Here is a 16,439-nt window from a genome sequence, read left to right as displayed (position 1 = left end):
GTACCGTTGTCGCTAAAAGTTAATATTTCAAATAAAAAGTTTTTATTCACATTCAAAAGTTATAATTAAAAGTAATTATAATTTTTATTACCAACTTAGACGTTAAATATATAAGTAACAGTACCTAAAACTGTTTTAAACTTACTCATGGGCGACGAACATCCACACAAAAGTTCATCCCCTATTTAACCCTCTTATGTAATATTTTTTTAAAAGATATATCAATATATTTTACTATAAATACGTCCGTAACAGCCTGTGAATGTCCCACTTGGAGCTTGTTCCACCACGCTGCTCCAGTGCGGTGCAATACACATGGAGCAGAATTAGACAGGTTTCCTCACGATGTTTTCCTTCACCGTTAAACACGAGATTTATGATCACAAATTAAGCACATGAAAACTCAGTGGTGCTTGCCCGGGTTTGTATCCACGATCATCGATTAAGATTCACGCGTTCTTACCACTGGGCCATCCCGCTTTCAGTCTGTTATCTCAGTAATTAGTTAACACAAGTGTATAGTTGAATAAACAAGGAAAAAGACGGATATAAACTAGGGTACAGAAAACGCCTTAGAATACCTAACAACATCCTCAATTGCGAGCGAAACCGCCTGCGGAAATTAGTCATATATCCTTATATTTTTAGCAATAATTACATTAATTAAAAATTTCCATCGAAAAAAACCTTATTGCATTTCGTACCTTATTTCAATTACAATAAGACATATTTTCAAACTTGTTTAAAATGAGGAAAATTCTACATGATATAGTTGTGGTTTTGGATAATGTGTTTGTTGTTTAAAGCTGTATTGTGTAATCTTAGTACATTTGGAGCAGGTTGGCGTGGTTGGTAGATACTTGCCTTTCATGCTGAAGGTTGTGGTTTCGATTCCCACCCACACATTTCTGTGCATGAACATGTCTCTTTGTCTTGAGTCTGGATGTAATTATCTATATAAGTATGTATGTATATACAGAAGAAAAGTAGTATATGTAGTATATCAGTTGTCTGGTTTCCATAGTACGAGCTCTGCTCAGTTTGGGATGAGATGGCCGTGTGTGAAAAATGTCCCAGGATAATATTATTATTATATATAATACGTCATTACAATACGTAATTTAAAGGCTTCTTTCTTAATTTTCTCTATGAGTGTGAATTTTCAAATTGTCTATGATTATTAGGTTTAGTAGTCAAACAGACAGCGGGACGGACTGGAAAGTTTCTCACACACGGCCTTCTGATCCCAAATTAAGCTTGTACAAAGCTTGTGCTATGGAAACCAGACAACTGATATACTACATATACTATTTTTCTTTTATACATACTTATATAGATAATTACACCCAGACTCAGGACAAACAGACATGTTCATGCACACAAATATCTGTCCTGGGTGGGAATCGTCAGATTATTCGAACCCACGTTACTCTTCAGGGCCGAAATCAAGGCAATAGTCTCCGGACCACATTTATAGATTTCTTAAACAAAACCATCTCTGAAGAGTAAATATTTTCATTATATTGTATTGTTAACAAATGTCTGTGTAAGCAATACTGGCATCATATACATCGCAGCTGTCACGGGCTTTTACGCGCGGGTAACTTGACAATTGTTATATGTCAGTTAAGAGATCGATATCATCTGTGAATGATTTTTATGACATAATTAGCTAATTCGAATTGTTCCCTTCGTGTATTGACAAAATGTCGTTAAATTCGTAATTTTCTGATTATATACTTTATTTTAGTTGACATTTCTCCGTCTTCAAAGTAAATTATGTACATATATTTGTTATAAGGATTTAATTTGGTCCGCAATAAGCGATTCCAACTATAACACTCGACTGAAAAAATCTGTTCAATTTATTTGGAAAATAATTAACTCCATACTCTTGTTGCCCCGGGGCCTCCAGGCCTCTAGTCCGGCCCTGTTTGTGTATGACTTCATGGGATTCCAGTTCATGAATCAAAATTCATATTCCGGTATTGAATTTGGAGATCGGATTATGAGAGTGAGGGAAAAGATTGCACCTGTGTTTGCGCACACACTTGTGCACTATAAAACCCTGCGCAGTTGGCTAATATGATAATGGTCGACGTGACCGAAAACGGTCTGTAGGTCAATTAGCCTTCTAAGAATTTTGAGTAACCTTCACCCATACACATCAACAACAAGCCGAGATGGCCTAGTGGTTAGAACGCGTGAATCTTAACCGATGATCGTGGGTTCAAGCCCGGGCATGCACTACTGAATTTTCATGTGCAAATTAAATTAAAATTTGTGTTTATAATCCATCTCGTGCTTGACGGTGAAGGAACACGTCGTGAGGAAACCTGCATGTGTCTAATTTCATTGAAATTATGCCACATGTGTATTCTATCAACCCGCATCGGAGCAGCGTGATGGAATAAGCTCCAAAACCTTCTCCTCAAAAAAGGGAGAGGAGGCCTTAGCCCAGCAGTGGAACATTAACAGGCCGTTACTGTTTCACATCAATACTCATACTATAGCATTTAAGATGTTATTTCTAGAACTTATACTACACTGACTCACCCTTTAACCAGTACACAGTAATTCACACCATTGATATTTGGCGGTGCAATTGATGTGACGATATTTCTCTGGATTCCCAATGAATGAATTTTACGAAATAAAAAATCAAAAACAATAAAACAATAATTATTTATTAACAATAACCGATTCACATATTATTAACAATAATTTCTATTTATACAAACTACTTACAAGTAATAATAACAAAATATTTCGTTCGCATCGCTACTTTACCATGGACATATATTGGACAGCCATAATGACCTAACAAGTACGCGCAATATAACTTTGCCGGTCTGAAGTTATCTCAATGATTTGACCAAAAAAAAAGGTAAACAAACCTTTGATATATATATTACTATTTTTTATATATTCACTTATAACATAACAGATATTAATAAACACGCAAATCCACTATAATTTCATTTTATAAATTACTTATTTATTTCAAACCGAACACTGAATTTCATCAGACGGTTTTGATATAAAAAAATTATTATAAATTAATATGCTGCTTAACCAAAAACCGTAACTTGATTTTAACACATGTATATTATATATACTATTATTTATATATAAAAGGAAATGTATATGAAAAAATAACAATACACCTTCCAGACATCTCCAATACGCAATCAAATTTGGGAACTAAGATGTTCTGTCCCTTGTTACGTTTATTAGTAAGACCGTATATGTTAAATGTAACAAAAACTCGATCGTAGTAATTGGAAAATCTATTGAAACGTACCATAGCTGCACTTATATTTATCAACGTTATAATTTTGTCTATGGTTTTAAATACAATCTCCCAATCAACTTATTAAAAACAAATTATTGCCATCGATCTCCTTTTAGTGTAGGCGGACGAGCATATGGGCCACCTGATGGTAAGTGGTCACAAACGCCCATAGATTGGCATTGTAAGAAATGTTAATCATCGCTTACATAGCCAATGCGCCACCAACCTTGGGAACTAAGATGTAATGTCCTTTGTGCATGTATTTACACTGGCTCACTCACCCTTCAAACCGGAACACAACAATACCAAGTACTGCTGTTTTGCGGTACAATATCTGATGGGTGTAGTACCTACCCAGACGAGCTTGCACAAAGCCCTACCACCAGTTACATAATTATATCATTGTATACTCCAATAGCAGAAGCAATAAAGATCAATAAACTTTAAGCCTACATATTTCAAACGATTCGCTAAGCTGCTATATCACGCACTACGAACAGTTCTCGATTAATATATCTCTATATATAACACAACACTATTGCACTCAACTAATTATATACACATAAATTTCACTTCCAAAACAACTTCGTCGACATTCAAAATGCCATTTCCGAACGAACCCACATTAAAACACCACAGATTATTAATATTGACGAATGACGTCATTTTAATTCAAAATCAAATATTTATTTATCTTTATTCTTGCTGCTAATGAAATCGACTTTAGTCCATATTGCTTTTTTGAATCCTAGCACCTATTTAATTTATATGACAATTTAAAAAAAAAAACACATTATTATTTTATACATCTTTACCACAGACTATAAATTTCGTTATAAATGTAATTGGAACCTGTTTCATTGGCGAAGTCTTATATTAAACATTATTTTATAAATATATATGTAAATTTACTTTGTTCTTGTAAGAAACATAATTGGCGCGGACAATGGCTGATTCACAAACATGATATAATTGTATGCTGTCCTTGCCATTTTGCGAGCAAGGCCAGACATGGCACAGCACATGTTATAGTGCACAAATATGATCAAAACGACAGCAACAACAATCCATCATCAGGCACAGGATTATTTTTAAATAACTCATCGATATAATCAAGCTAAGCAAAGATCCAAAGTTAAAAGGCCGAGCAAATACAAAGAAGCCCAAATTAGTGTTGCCACTATAGAATTATTTTTATAAACAGTTCTCCAAGTTCAATAACGGATCGAGGCGTTGTACTCCAGAAGTAGAAGCAGTTCCTTGAAGTAAATATTATATTCAATCAAAAATGTCTGAGAACTGCTAATTTTTAACATTTAATATGCATTGTTTCAATATTATAAGAATTATATTATATTTAGTCTTATGTTTTTATCGAGACTGTGTCCTTATATACATATGTATTCGAGACGATATAATCTAATATATAATAACGTATCAATTAAGAGAATGTTTATAAATGTCGGCAATCTCACTGTTTTCGAATATTTTCTTTTTTGTTAATTTTATTTTCGAATATAATCACTATACGCCATTTATAAATCAAGCCTTCATTGGTACGACATATTTAGATATTATTTAGTACATACGCGACCAGCGATGTAGTTTATGACGTCATCAATGCAAAATGGCGATGGTAATATAGATTATAGAAATCAACATACATTTAATATATATGTTATCTTCTAATTAATAAAAATGGATGAGTGTCTGTTCGTCCTGTATAAATTCCTAAATTATTGATCTGGTTGTGATGAAACTTTGGCGAGGTGTTATATATATAGTCAGCGAGGGCCCTGAACCAAAAAAAAAAATGTTCTCTGCATGTTTGTCCCTCCAATATCAATGTTTCATGTAGACTCTTATTCTAACCGTGGGTAGCGAGTTCTTACTAATATTATAAATGCGGAGGTCAGTTTGCTTGTTACTCATGATAAAATTTTGAATACACGTTTGGAGTGCAGAAAGGACATACAAACAACTCGCTACACCACCCTCCCCACCACACACACACACACGCGGGCGAAGCGGCGAAAACTACTATTAAATATGTATATCCTAATCATACATATCAGCCGTGCTATTCTTTAAGTCTAAGTATCTCGCTCGTGAAATAAAATCGACTTACATTGTCAAGCTATTTTGACACGTGTATCATTTAAATATAATAATTATAATAACCAATATCGCATATCAAATTCTGACATTTCACGAAATAACACAAATTTTTTCTTAGGGAATAGCCCTACGGTTCTTATATAATAAATGACTAATGTGCCCACGCGTCCCGTTTTAAGCGGGACAGTGCGCTTTCCAACTACGTGCTGTTTTTTGGTTAAATAATTGATAAACATATGAAAAAATGCCATTATTAATAAAACCTAAATGATCTTTAAAACTACGTCATTATCAGTGTCCCTAGTGCGATTGATTTGCTTATTGCGAGTTATTTACTTTCAACTGAATACAGCGCCATCTAATGACAACAATCGAAACTACATACAGATCGTTTAATCGTCAACGCAATCGAACATATTAGCAAAGAGAGACGACATTCGTTATTTTAAATGTTTTTTTTTTAATTTTTTAACTGTCATTATGTCCTTAATTATATTAAAAATTTCTTGTCTATAACCCAGTCGTTAGTAAATCAATAAAAAAACACCATTTACACAGACATTGTACAAAGCCAGTTTATAAAAAAACATTCGATCTATTGTACTATTTCGTAAGAACTCACTCATTACTCACTCGTGAGATGTTCACAACCAAATTTTTATTATTTTAGGTAGGCGGAATTGCAAGTGGACCTGATGTGGTCACCACCGCCCGTATGCTTTGGCATTATAAGAAATGTTTACAACATTAGGAACTAATATATACACTGACTAACTCATCCTTTAAGCCGGAACACAACAATATTATGCATCGCTTGGTAGTAGAATATATTATATGATCATCTAAGCCGAGATGGCCCAGTGTTAAGAACACGTGAATCTTAGCCGATGATCGTGGTTTCTAACGCGGGAATGCACCACTGAATTTTCATGTACTTAATTTGTGTTTATAATTCATCTTGTGCTTGACGGTGAAGGAAAACCTCATGAGGAAACCTGCATGTGTCTAATTTCACTGAAATTCTACAACATGTGTATTCCACCAAACCGCATTGGAGCAGCGTGGTGGAATAAGCTCAAACCTTGTCCTCGAAAAAGGAGATGAGGCCTTAGCCCAGCAGTGGGACATTTACAGGATGTTGCTGCTACCCAGGCGGGTTTGCACAAAGCCCTACCAACAATTTCTACCAAGTAAAATTTATTATGACACGCTATTTTGATGCATGTATTCATAAAATGTTATAACTATTAAGGTCAATGTCGCATGACACTGTCTGATATCTTACGACCGTTTTCTGCGCCGAGTGAGTGAGTTTGTTCTTACAATTTATTTTAAACAATATAATTATTACGATATTTTTAGAAATCTCTTAAGAATAACACTTTTTCATCGTTAATTAAAGCTATATTTAAACTTACGCTTAAAACAATTAATTTTAACGGGTGGCTCATCATGATCCATACATTAAAACCGTCTCATTTTATGAGCCACTGGTTAATTGACCTCGGATCAAACGAAATAGTAGAACGGGTATAGGTATCGCCACCATCCACCATTGTTCTCTTCCTCCGGTGCTTTTTCGCTGTCTCCCTCTTGTACGCCTGATGCATCCTGGAAGAGTGAGATGGAAATGTTTTAATAAGTTTTTTTTTAATAATTATATATCGGAGATATTCAAGTCATCACGTTCGACAGTTCCGAAAATATATATTATCAGAGCGAGAAGTCCGATTATACCATCTCGCTCGCGGAATGCTTGTTTAATATTGGACGGACGATCTCTATCGACGCTTCACCATGATTGATGATTTACTGGTGGTAGGGCTTTGTGCAAGCTCGTCTGGGTAGGTACCACCCACTCATCAGATATTCTACCGCAAAACAGCAGTACTTGGTATTGTTGTATTCCGGTTTGAAGGGTGAATGAGCTAGTGTAATTACAGGCACAAGGGACATAAAATCTTAGTTCCGAAGGTTGGTGGCGCATTGGCTATGTAAGCGAAGGTTGACATTTCTTACATTGCCAATGTCTAAGGGCGTTTGGTGACCACTTACCATCAGGTGGGGCCCATATGCTCGTCCGCCTTCGTATTCTATGAGAACAAAAAAGTTGATATGACTTAAACTTGGTGGTACGGTTTTGTACAAGCCCGTCTGAGTGGTACCATCAACTTATCAATCGCCAACACTTTTTATTGTTAGTATTTTTGTGCTCCAGTTTCAAGTGAGTGCGCTGATGAGCATAACATCTTAGTTCTCCATAGGTGGCCAGTCTGTACAGTAACAGCCTGTGAATGTCCCACTGCTGGGCTAAGGCCTCCTCTCCCTTTTGAGGAGAAGGTTTGGAGCTTATTCCACCACGCTGCTCCAATGCGGGTTGGTAGAATACACATGTGGCATAATTTCAATGAAATTAGACACATGCATTTCTTTACAAACTTTGACGAGCCGGTTGGCGTGGTTGGTAGATACTTGCCTTTTCACGCCGAAGGTTGTGGGTTCGATTCCCACCCAGGACAGACATTTGTGTGCATGAACATGTCTGTTTGTCCTGAGTCTGGGTGTAATTATCTATATATGTATGTATTTACAAAAGAAAAGTAGTATATGTAGTATATCAGTTGTCTGGTTTCCATAGCACAAGCTCTGTACAAGCTTAATTTGGGATCAGATGGCCGTGTGTGAAAAATTTCCTAGGATATTATTATTATTACAAACCTCTTTGGAATGACATACTTAAATCGTACGTGTTATACCTTATCACTCTTAGACGTATTCTTTCCATTCGTCTGTATAGTAACTTCACTATTCTTTTGTTCATCACCTTTCCCATCATTCTTCTTATCTTGTAACTCATTTTTGACAATCTCATCGCTGTTTATACAATAGTTTTTTATTAGGAACTCTTCAGTCTGCGACCCTTGCTCTCGTGTTGTCACATTCTCCATTTCCGGTCCTAGTTTTGACGACTGGAAATAAAAAAAAATTGTTCATAATCCAGCCTGTGAATGTCCCACAGCTGGGCTAAGGCCTCTTTTTTGAGTATTTTCAATGCGGGCTGGTGGAATACACATGTCGTAGAATGTCAATTAGACACGTGCAGGTTTCCTCACGATGTTTTCCTTCACCGTCACCGATGTTATAGCACGAGATGAATTATAATCACAAATTAAGCACATGAAAATTCAGCGGTGGTTTTTTTTAATCTCCATACATATTGGTCATATTGGACTTTCATATGCTATGAGATTTTGTCTAGGCTCATTCTATGTCTACCAACCTCTTTGGTAGTTTATAAAATCTCACCTCCATATCTTGCTCTTTCATTTGGATGGCCAGCTCGTTGTTGACTTGATCTGGCCCGAACGGTACGAAATCTGGTAGGTCCTGGAAAAGCAGATGAGAAATATTTTTTTATCTAATATATCGCTGAATCAAAGATACGAATAAAGACGCCATAATTTGAGTACAACGCCATCTATAAGCGGTTCTCGGAAACGTCAAGTAGTACGCTCGAGTAAGGTCGATACAGGAATTCAGAGTGCCCACTTGACAGTTAATGAAGAATGAGTTGGTAATGATTTGACATCGGACACATGAGGTTTGCTGAACGCTCTCGTGCAGGGGACTTGGGAAAGGGACTCCGGGGCGAACGGTCGTCTTCTTGTATCGAACTTGCTGCGTTTCCAACCACTTTAATCGGCGCGGTTTATTATTATTTTGTGATTATCGATTGTAAGCAAACAAATAAACAACAGTGCTACGAGACTGAACTTTTACTTTGCGCCTCCAACATGTCTGATAACGGCACCGACAATGAATTGCCCCACGTGATCAACCCCACCCCGTTATATATTAATATTATACATCTCGGATTCGTTGTTAGTGTTATAAGTACAGCTCTCCAAGTCCTGGACTTCTGGAAGTTAGCAGTGATCACACGCCCCTGTCTCGGAGAGCAAGTAAAGCCGTCGATCCTGTACCTGAACTCTGTCTATAGCCTATTCCAACCACAAGAGGAGTGAACCCAAATAAATAACGACACCGGTATCAATTGATATTCACTATGGATTCGCGAATAAATGGCGTTTCCAATGTCCGCGAAGTTGTAACCGGAAATTCGAAAGTTAAATTAATCTGGTTATAACTGGTTAAGTGGAACAGTGTTGTATTATAATCAAAGGTAAATGAATCAAGAACTGTTTATGGTGCGTAATACAGCAGAACAATTAGAAAATCGCGTGCAATTTTCAAATCTAAGGTTTGTTTACCTTTATTCCCACTCCGATTGGAAGGGTATAGTCTCTATCGGATTATGAGAGTGAGAGAATAGAGTGATCTTTTATTTGTCGCACTAGTGCGCTTTAATATGTCCCGCGCAGTTGGCTGATCTCCTAATATTAAAGAAGTTCATCACAAGTCAATCGAAGATGGGGGGCGTACCTGTTTGGGCCGGTGCGCCGCCCAGCCGCGGTAGTCGTAGGCGGCGCGGCGCATGCGCTGCAGGTAGGCGGGCGCGGCGCGGCTGGATGCCCACGCCGCCACGCCGCCCGGCATGCCGCCCACGCACGGCTCGTCGTAGTACGTCAGCACGAACTCCATGCCCGGCTGGGAACGACGAGGCGTTTACGAATGGGCCACCTCATGGTCAAAACCGAGGTGGCCCAGTGGTAGGAATGCGTGAATCTTAACCGATGATCGTGGGTTCAAAACCGGGCAAGCACCACTGAATTTTCATGTGCTTAATTTGTGATTGTAATTCATCTCGTTTGACGAAGGAAAACATCGTGAAGAAACCTGCATGTGTCTAATTTCACTGAAATACTGCCACATGTATATTCCACCAACCCGCACTGGAGCAACGTGGTGGAATAAGCTCCAAAACTTCTCCTCAAAAACGGAGAGGAGGCCTTTAGCCCAGCAGTGGGACATTCACCGCCCGTAGACATTGGCATTGTAAGAAATATTATCCCTTCCAATATCTTATGTGCCCGTAATTACACTGCCTCGCCCAATAAACCGGAACACAACACTAAGATATTGCCGTTTAACATTTTAATATATACTGTACCCACCAAGATGGCACACAAGTCCCCACCACCTCCCTGAACTAAGCTGATAGAGATTACCTTATCGGTCCCCTCCAAACTCTTCACGACCATGTGGCTCCAGTACTCCGCGACACGTATCGCATGCTTCGTTTCCGGCACATCCGGATGTTCGCACGACTTCGATACAATTATATACACTTTATTCTTTATATCTCCGTCCTTGTCTATCGCGTAGCTCTCTATGGATTTCCTTTTCGCTTTCGCGTGCACGCTCGTTTCGAATGTTTGCAACGGTGTTTCCGGTGTTTTCGTTTTATTTTTAATCGTTATATCGAATTCTTTGTGACGCCTTATGTAAACGTAATCTCGGTTCGCGAACAGTCTCTGGAATATAATAATATAATTCACTGTAAACGATGACAAAACAGTTACATTAAGAACGGAACAAAAATATGTATGTTATAAAATTAAGATGTTGACGCTACCTGACAGTATCAGCTCAATGTTAGCAAAGCGAAAGTTGCAGCAGCTTGAGCCTGACCTTTATATATTGCTAATATAAATAAAGCTTGTGTGATGTCATCTTGACTGATTTCGGCCACGGCGGCCAATCAAGAGAGATTAGCCAACTGCGCAGGAGATATTATAGTGCACAAGTGTGTGTTCAAACACAGAAGTACACTCCCTCCCGGGACTCGGGAGGTCCCGACACGACCGGAAAGAGTTCAGATGCAGGATCAACGTGCGTGCTTTACGTGCTTTCGAGGCACGAAAATGTACACACTTCCAACTGTCCGACTCCGTTGCTACTGAGAATATTCGATACAAAAACCCAATATTTTTTATCTGGGATCCCGTTATGCTGGGATTTGAACCCAGGATCTCGGGATATGCGGCCATAAGCTTATACCATTGAGACACTCACCGGCCACAGCACCTCCCAGTGCAGCACCGCCTGTCCGGGAACGCCACGAGCGTCACGTTGCACCACGGCCAGCGCCGCGACCGCCGAGTCCCACGCGCGACGATAAGCGCCATCTATTTGCACGGCTGCGAAATCACTGGCAACCACTTCCGGGTAACGGCCGTAAACTGAAAAAATTTAGGAATATTTATACTACAAATAAATACATGCAAAAATAAACTGTACTATGATAAATAAACACGACAGTTTTTAGTTCCTCAGTTATTTGGTCCTTCGAGCCGGATAAAGACTTCGTTATAATCTACTAGTTTCTGCTCACGGCATTGCCACGTACAAGGGGGTGGCATGTATTAGACTTATGCCTTTTACCCTTAATATTAGAATAACAAAATTGTTTTGAAACAATATATTTCATTTAGGCTGCAAGAGATCATCTCCATACATAACATCCAAATAAAAAAAAAAATTGAAAGTACCAAGTAAGAACAATATTATAACTAAACGCAAAACAAAATCGTGATATGCGACATTGAATACAATAGTTATAACATTTAAATTAAAAACGTATCAAAATAGCGTATCAACGTAAGTCGATATTCATATAACCATATTTCATAATACGATTGTAGATAAAAAAACAAAAACGAACAACAAGTTCCCGCGCTTTTCATTCTGACATAACATGTCACAGATAACATATGACGTACGTATTAGGATATGTCACACTGGCATAATAATGGCTACGATAAGCGACAAGGTCATATAATTACATAATAAAGTGGATATTTATCTATTATAATTTACGGTACATATTTAAGTTAGGTTATTAATAAATTTGATCTTAATATTAATAAAGAACATTGATAATAAAGGACTCAGTGCTCAATAAAAAATATGAATATGATAAAATTGATTTTTTATTAGTTATTTTTTAAGCAATATAAATAATTAATTTATAGTGTTTAATTAACATATTTTAATTGATGGAAAGGAGGAACTGCTGAGTTTAATAGCGATTCTTACGGTTATAGACATTTTTATTTTATCAAAAGATTTACATTTAAATCACTTTAACTGAGTGGCAGAGCTGTGTGCAAGCTCGTCTGGGTAGGTACCAAACACTCATCAGATATTCTACCGCAAAACAGCAGTACTTGGTATTGTTGTGTTCCGGTTTGAAGGGTGAGTGAGGCACAAGGGACATAACATCTTAGTTCCCAAGGTTGGTGGCGCATTGGTGATGTAAGCGATGGTTAACATTTCTTACAATGCCAATGTCTATGGGCGTTGGTGACCACTTACCATCAGTTGGCCAATATGCTCGTCCGCCTTCCTATTCTATAAAAAAAAACTTACGGAGAAAATTACAAAACAACTAGTAGAAAAATTAAATCGATGTAAAAATGTTAATACGATGAATGTTCGTAACAGCCTGTGAATGTCCCACTGCTGGGCTAAAGGCCTCCTCTCCCTTTTTGAGGAGAAGGTTGGGAGCTTATTCCACCGCGCTGCTCCAGTGCGGGTTGGTGGAATACACATGTTGCAGAATTTCAGTGAAATTAGACACGTGCAGGTTTCCTTACGATGTTTTCCTTCACCGTAAACCACGAGGCGAATAATAATCACAAATTAAGCAGATGAAAATTCAGTGGTGCTTGCCCGGGTTTGAACCCGCGATTATCGGTTAAGATTCACGCGTTCTTACCACTTGGCCATCTCGGCCCATATATTTGTTTACGCACTATATATTTTTTACTAGACTACCATACTTCATATCACAAAATGTCCGTACGTATGGAATTTATATTCCGAACCGGTGGCAGCTTTATTTTTAATTTTTAGCAATACTGAATTCTGACGGGAGCGAAGCCGCGGGTAAAGCGCCTACCTATATACCTCGAATTAGATAAATACAATATACCTTTATATGCATAAAGTCCTTTGCCAGGTTTGTACTCCTTTCTCCATATGATGACGTCATTCGCCTCCATATACGGAACCCACCCGTCTGAGGAGTCACTTTGTGACGTGGGCGCTTTACACCTGAAGAAAAAAATTCAATTAACATGCAAATTCATTTCATTAGACACTATCGAGATTTGTTTATTAATTATTGTTTTTTAGTTTTTGCTCGTCACTGGTTTTATGGAGGAAGATTTTGAAAATCCCTAGAAAATTCGTGATATTTTTTACTACTCAAGCAAAACATTTTTAATGAATATCACAGACCAGGAAAGCATGGGGGATCGTTTTGTCATACCATTGTCCTTCCCGTGCTGAGACAGTCTCGAGCTGTGCTCAGGGGAAAAGGTGGCAGCTCAAGGTCATTCCAGTGACTATCCTCGTCAGGCGTGTCTTAATATATTTGGTAACAGCCTGTGAATGTCCCACTGCTGGGCTAAGGCCTCTTCTCATTTTTTGAGGAGAAGGTTTGGAGCTTATTCCAATAGTAAGTGGTATGAACATGTTTATCTTAATACATTTATAAATAAAAATATTATTATAAGATTAGTAACATCCAATAAAAGTCTCACTGCTCGGCTAAGATCCATTTCACCATATTACTCCAATTCTGTTGGTGGTTATAATTATTATGATATGACTATTATAATAATATTCTTACCCACAATATATAACGTCAGACTGTTTCCTGTCAATCACGAGCCGCTTCCCACAGCTCGTGCAGTACATCGTCATCTTGACAAGATTCTGGGCATTCTCCAATTCCAATACTAAATCCTGTTAAAAGAAAAACTTATTATTATTATAAATGAGTATGTGAGTTTATTCGTTAAGCTTTCACGTCATAACTACTCAACCGGATCATTAAATTTTGCATATGCAAGTTACTAGTACAGAGAAGAATACAAGACTCCTTCACATGGACAACCCCACAGGATAAAACTGAATACATACTAATCTTATTGCACAGGTTTATTTAGTAGTAGAGAAGAAAAAATAAAAAACAAAAACATTCTACTTGTTAAAAAAAAAATGCATAAAAAAAAATTTAAAAAAAAATTACAGAACTAATATTATCAAAAAAAAAAAAAAGATAAACTGTATATAATGACTATGTAACCTTTATAACGACAAGCGTTATAATGGAGAAATGAGCACAGTTCGTTTGGATTACCTTAAAACCGATACACACTAATACGCTCTTTGCAATAGCCATATAATTATATATGTTATCAGATAAACAGCGTGCTAAAGAAGAGCGTCTTGATATTGTCTTAGTTACTTGCCTCGAACATGCGAACTTGTGTATCTATCTTAGATTATATTGTCTCTAAGAAATTATCCTAATTGAGATCTACCTATGTACTGTTGCCTATGTATTTATATATATATCAGTTGTATACCAACTTTGAAACTGTTAACATTAGTATGGTGGTAGGGCTTTGTGCAAGCTCGTCTGGGTAGGTACCACCCACTCATCAGATATTCTACCGCAAAACAGCAATACTTGATATTGTTGTGTTCCGGTTTGAAGGGTGAGTGAGCCAGTGTAATTATAATTACAGGCACAAGGGACATAAAATCTTAGTTCCCAAGGTTGGTGGCGCATTGGATATGTAAGCGATGGTTGACATTTCTTACAATGCCAATGTCTAAGAGCGTTGGTGACCATTTACCATCAGGTGGCCCATATGCTCGTCCGCCTTCCTATTCTAAAAAAAAAAAAAAAAAAAAAAAAATTAAAAGAAAAGCTTCGTGTATTGATGCAAACATTTGTATGACACATGCAATTAAAAAGGAAAACCGATGTTTGATGATGTTTACAATCCACTGTTTAAGAAATCTCATTTGTAAATCTAAGGTTTGTTTCTCATAAAGAGCAGAATTGAACTTTACCAATATATATATTTAAATCCCTTGTTTGAAAATACTTATTATATTCTATGAAAGATTATATCGATATTGTACCATCACACTGATATTATAAAGCACTTTTTTTTATATATATAAGCTAGCACTTGACTGCTATCACACCTGATGGAAAGTGATGATACAGTCTAAGATGGAGCATGCTTGCCTAGAAGATGCGTATTCACTCTAGACTTGAAGGTCCCCATATTGTAGGAGGTGGGAAAAACGGAGGTCGGGAGGGTATTCCAGATCTTGGTGCATATCAGAAATGAGGAAGCAAATTGTTTCGTACGTTTTCACAATAAACTACAGATTTAATTGATATGGAACTTTTGTATTATTTTAGTTCATAGGTTCCGGATAGACAAACATGTATATAACACCAAAGAAACATACTGAGTAAGCAAAGTGTTTCATATATAAGCTTATACATGATTTATGATAATTCAAAAATATTTCAAACTGTATCCAGCATTAATAGTTAACAAGAAGACAGTTGGAGGTTGTCACAATGTTAATATTTTAATCACGCACACATAATAATTAAATAATAATTTAAAGATTAATACTGTTTATAAAAAACAAAAGATATTTGCAGTCAGTTTTTGTTTCTTACAGATTTTGAATTCCACTAAATTAACCCAATAATAATAGGATATTTGTTTTTTTTTTTTTATAAAGTTACCCAACCTTGAAGTTTTTTTTTTCCTTGTGACACGCACTAGAGATATAAAAATACGATTTGAAGAAAATAAAACATTAATACCTGTAATTCACCATCCGATATCCCTTGATCGCAGCTAAACGAATCGTCATGACTTTTATAAGCCGCTGTTGCAGATAATAACAACGTTCGTTTTGGACGTAAAATTGTGTGTCTGAAGCGTTGTATCACTTCTCGAACCCCACGATCACGTATACACCTTCTCACAACACTACTAAATATATATTTATGCGTCCATGCACTCCACAGTCTCATCATCCCCAAGTCTCTTAAAATGAATCTAAATTTTGTCGTAGACATACTAGCTCGCTTATGTAGACACCGGTTTCGTCAACTAACTATATTTGACGTTGGTATTACATCGTAGATACTACGTTCAAGTATATTTGTTTCTCATTTACGTAAAAAATCATATACGTGAGTTAAGGACGATTGCGAAATATAACCTCTAGA

At 37.0% G+C, this 16,439-nt stretch overlaps 1 protein-coding gene across 3 annotated transcripts in view; it reads right to left on the bottom strand.

Moving 5' to 3' along the window:
• Positions 1 to 16,439, bottom strand: part of LOC126779524 (uncharacterized) — a 75,205-nt gene extending 58,766 nt beyond the window's left edge. The window contains exons 1-9 of one of the 3 annotated variants that reach the window (XR_007670364.1): positions 16,029 to 16,439; positions 14,013 to 14,128; positions 13,311 to 13,432; positions 11,390 to 11,556; positions 10,543 to 10,848; positions 9,857 to 10,021; positions 8,720 to 8,800; positions 8,170 to 8,382; positions 6,409 to 7,024 (exon numbers count right to left, since the gene is read on the bottom strand). Coding sequence is in view for 2 of the 3 variants with exons in the window: in XM_050503583.1 (XP_050359540.1) it covers positions 6,923 to 7,024; positions 8,170 to 8,382; positions 8,720 to 8,800; positions 9,857 to 10,021; positions 10,543 to 10,848; positions 11,390 to 11,556; positions 13,311 to 13,432; positions 14,013 to 14,128; positions 16,029 to 16,286 (1,530 nt within the window). In the remaining variant the exon portion in view is untranslated. Of the gene's footprint in view, positions 1 to 2,666; positions 7,025 to 8,169; positions 8,383 to 8,719; positions 8,801 to 9,856; positions 10,022 to 10,542; positions 10,849 to 11,389; positions 11,557 to 13,310; positions 13,433 to 14,012; positions 14,129 to 16,028 lie in introns of those variants that run through there. The other 2 variants (XM_050503583.1, XM_050503584.1) reach the window with 2 other exon arrangements.

Source organism: Nymphalis io, chromosome 29 (genome assembly GCF_905147045.1).
Source record: "Nymphalis io chromosome 29, ilAglIoxx1.1, whole genome shotgun sequence".
NCBI classification, from domain to species: domain Eukaryota; kingdom Metazoa; phylum Arthropoda; class Insecta; order Lepidoptera; family Nymphalidae; genus Nymphalis; species Nymphalis io.
The sequence above is the reverse complement of the archived record's forward strand: the minus strand, read 5'-3'. Positions and strand labels throughout refer to the sequence as shown.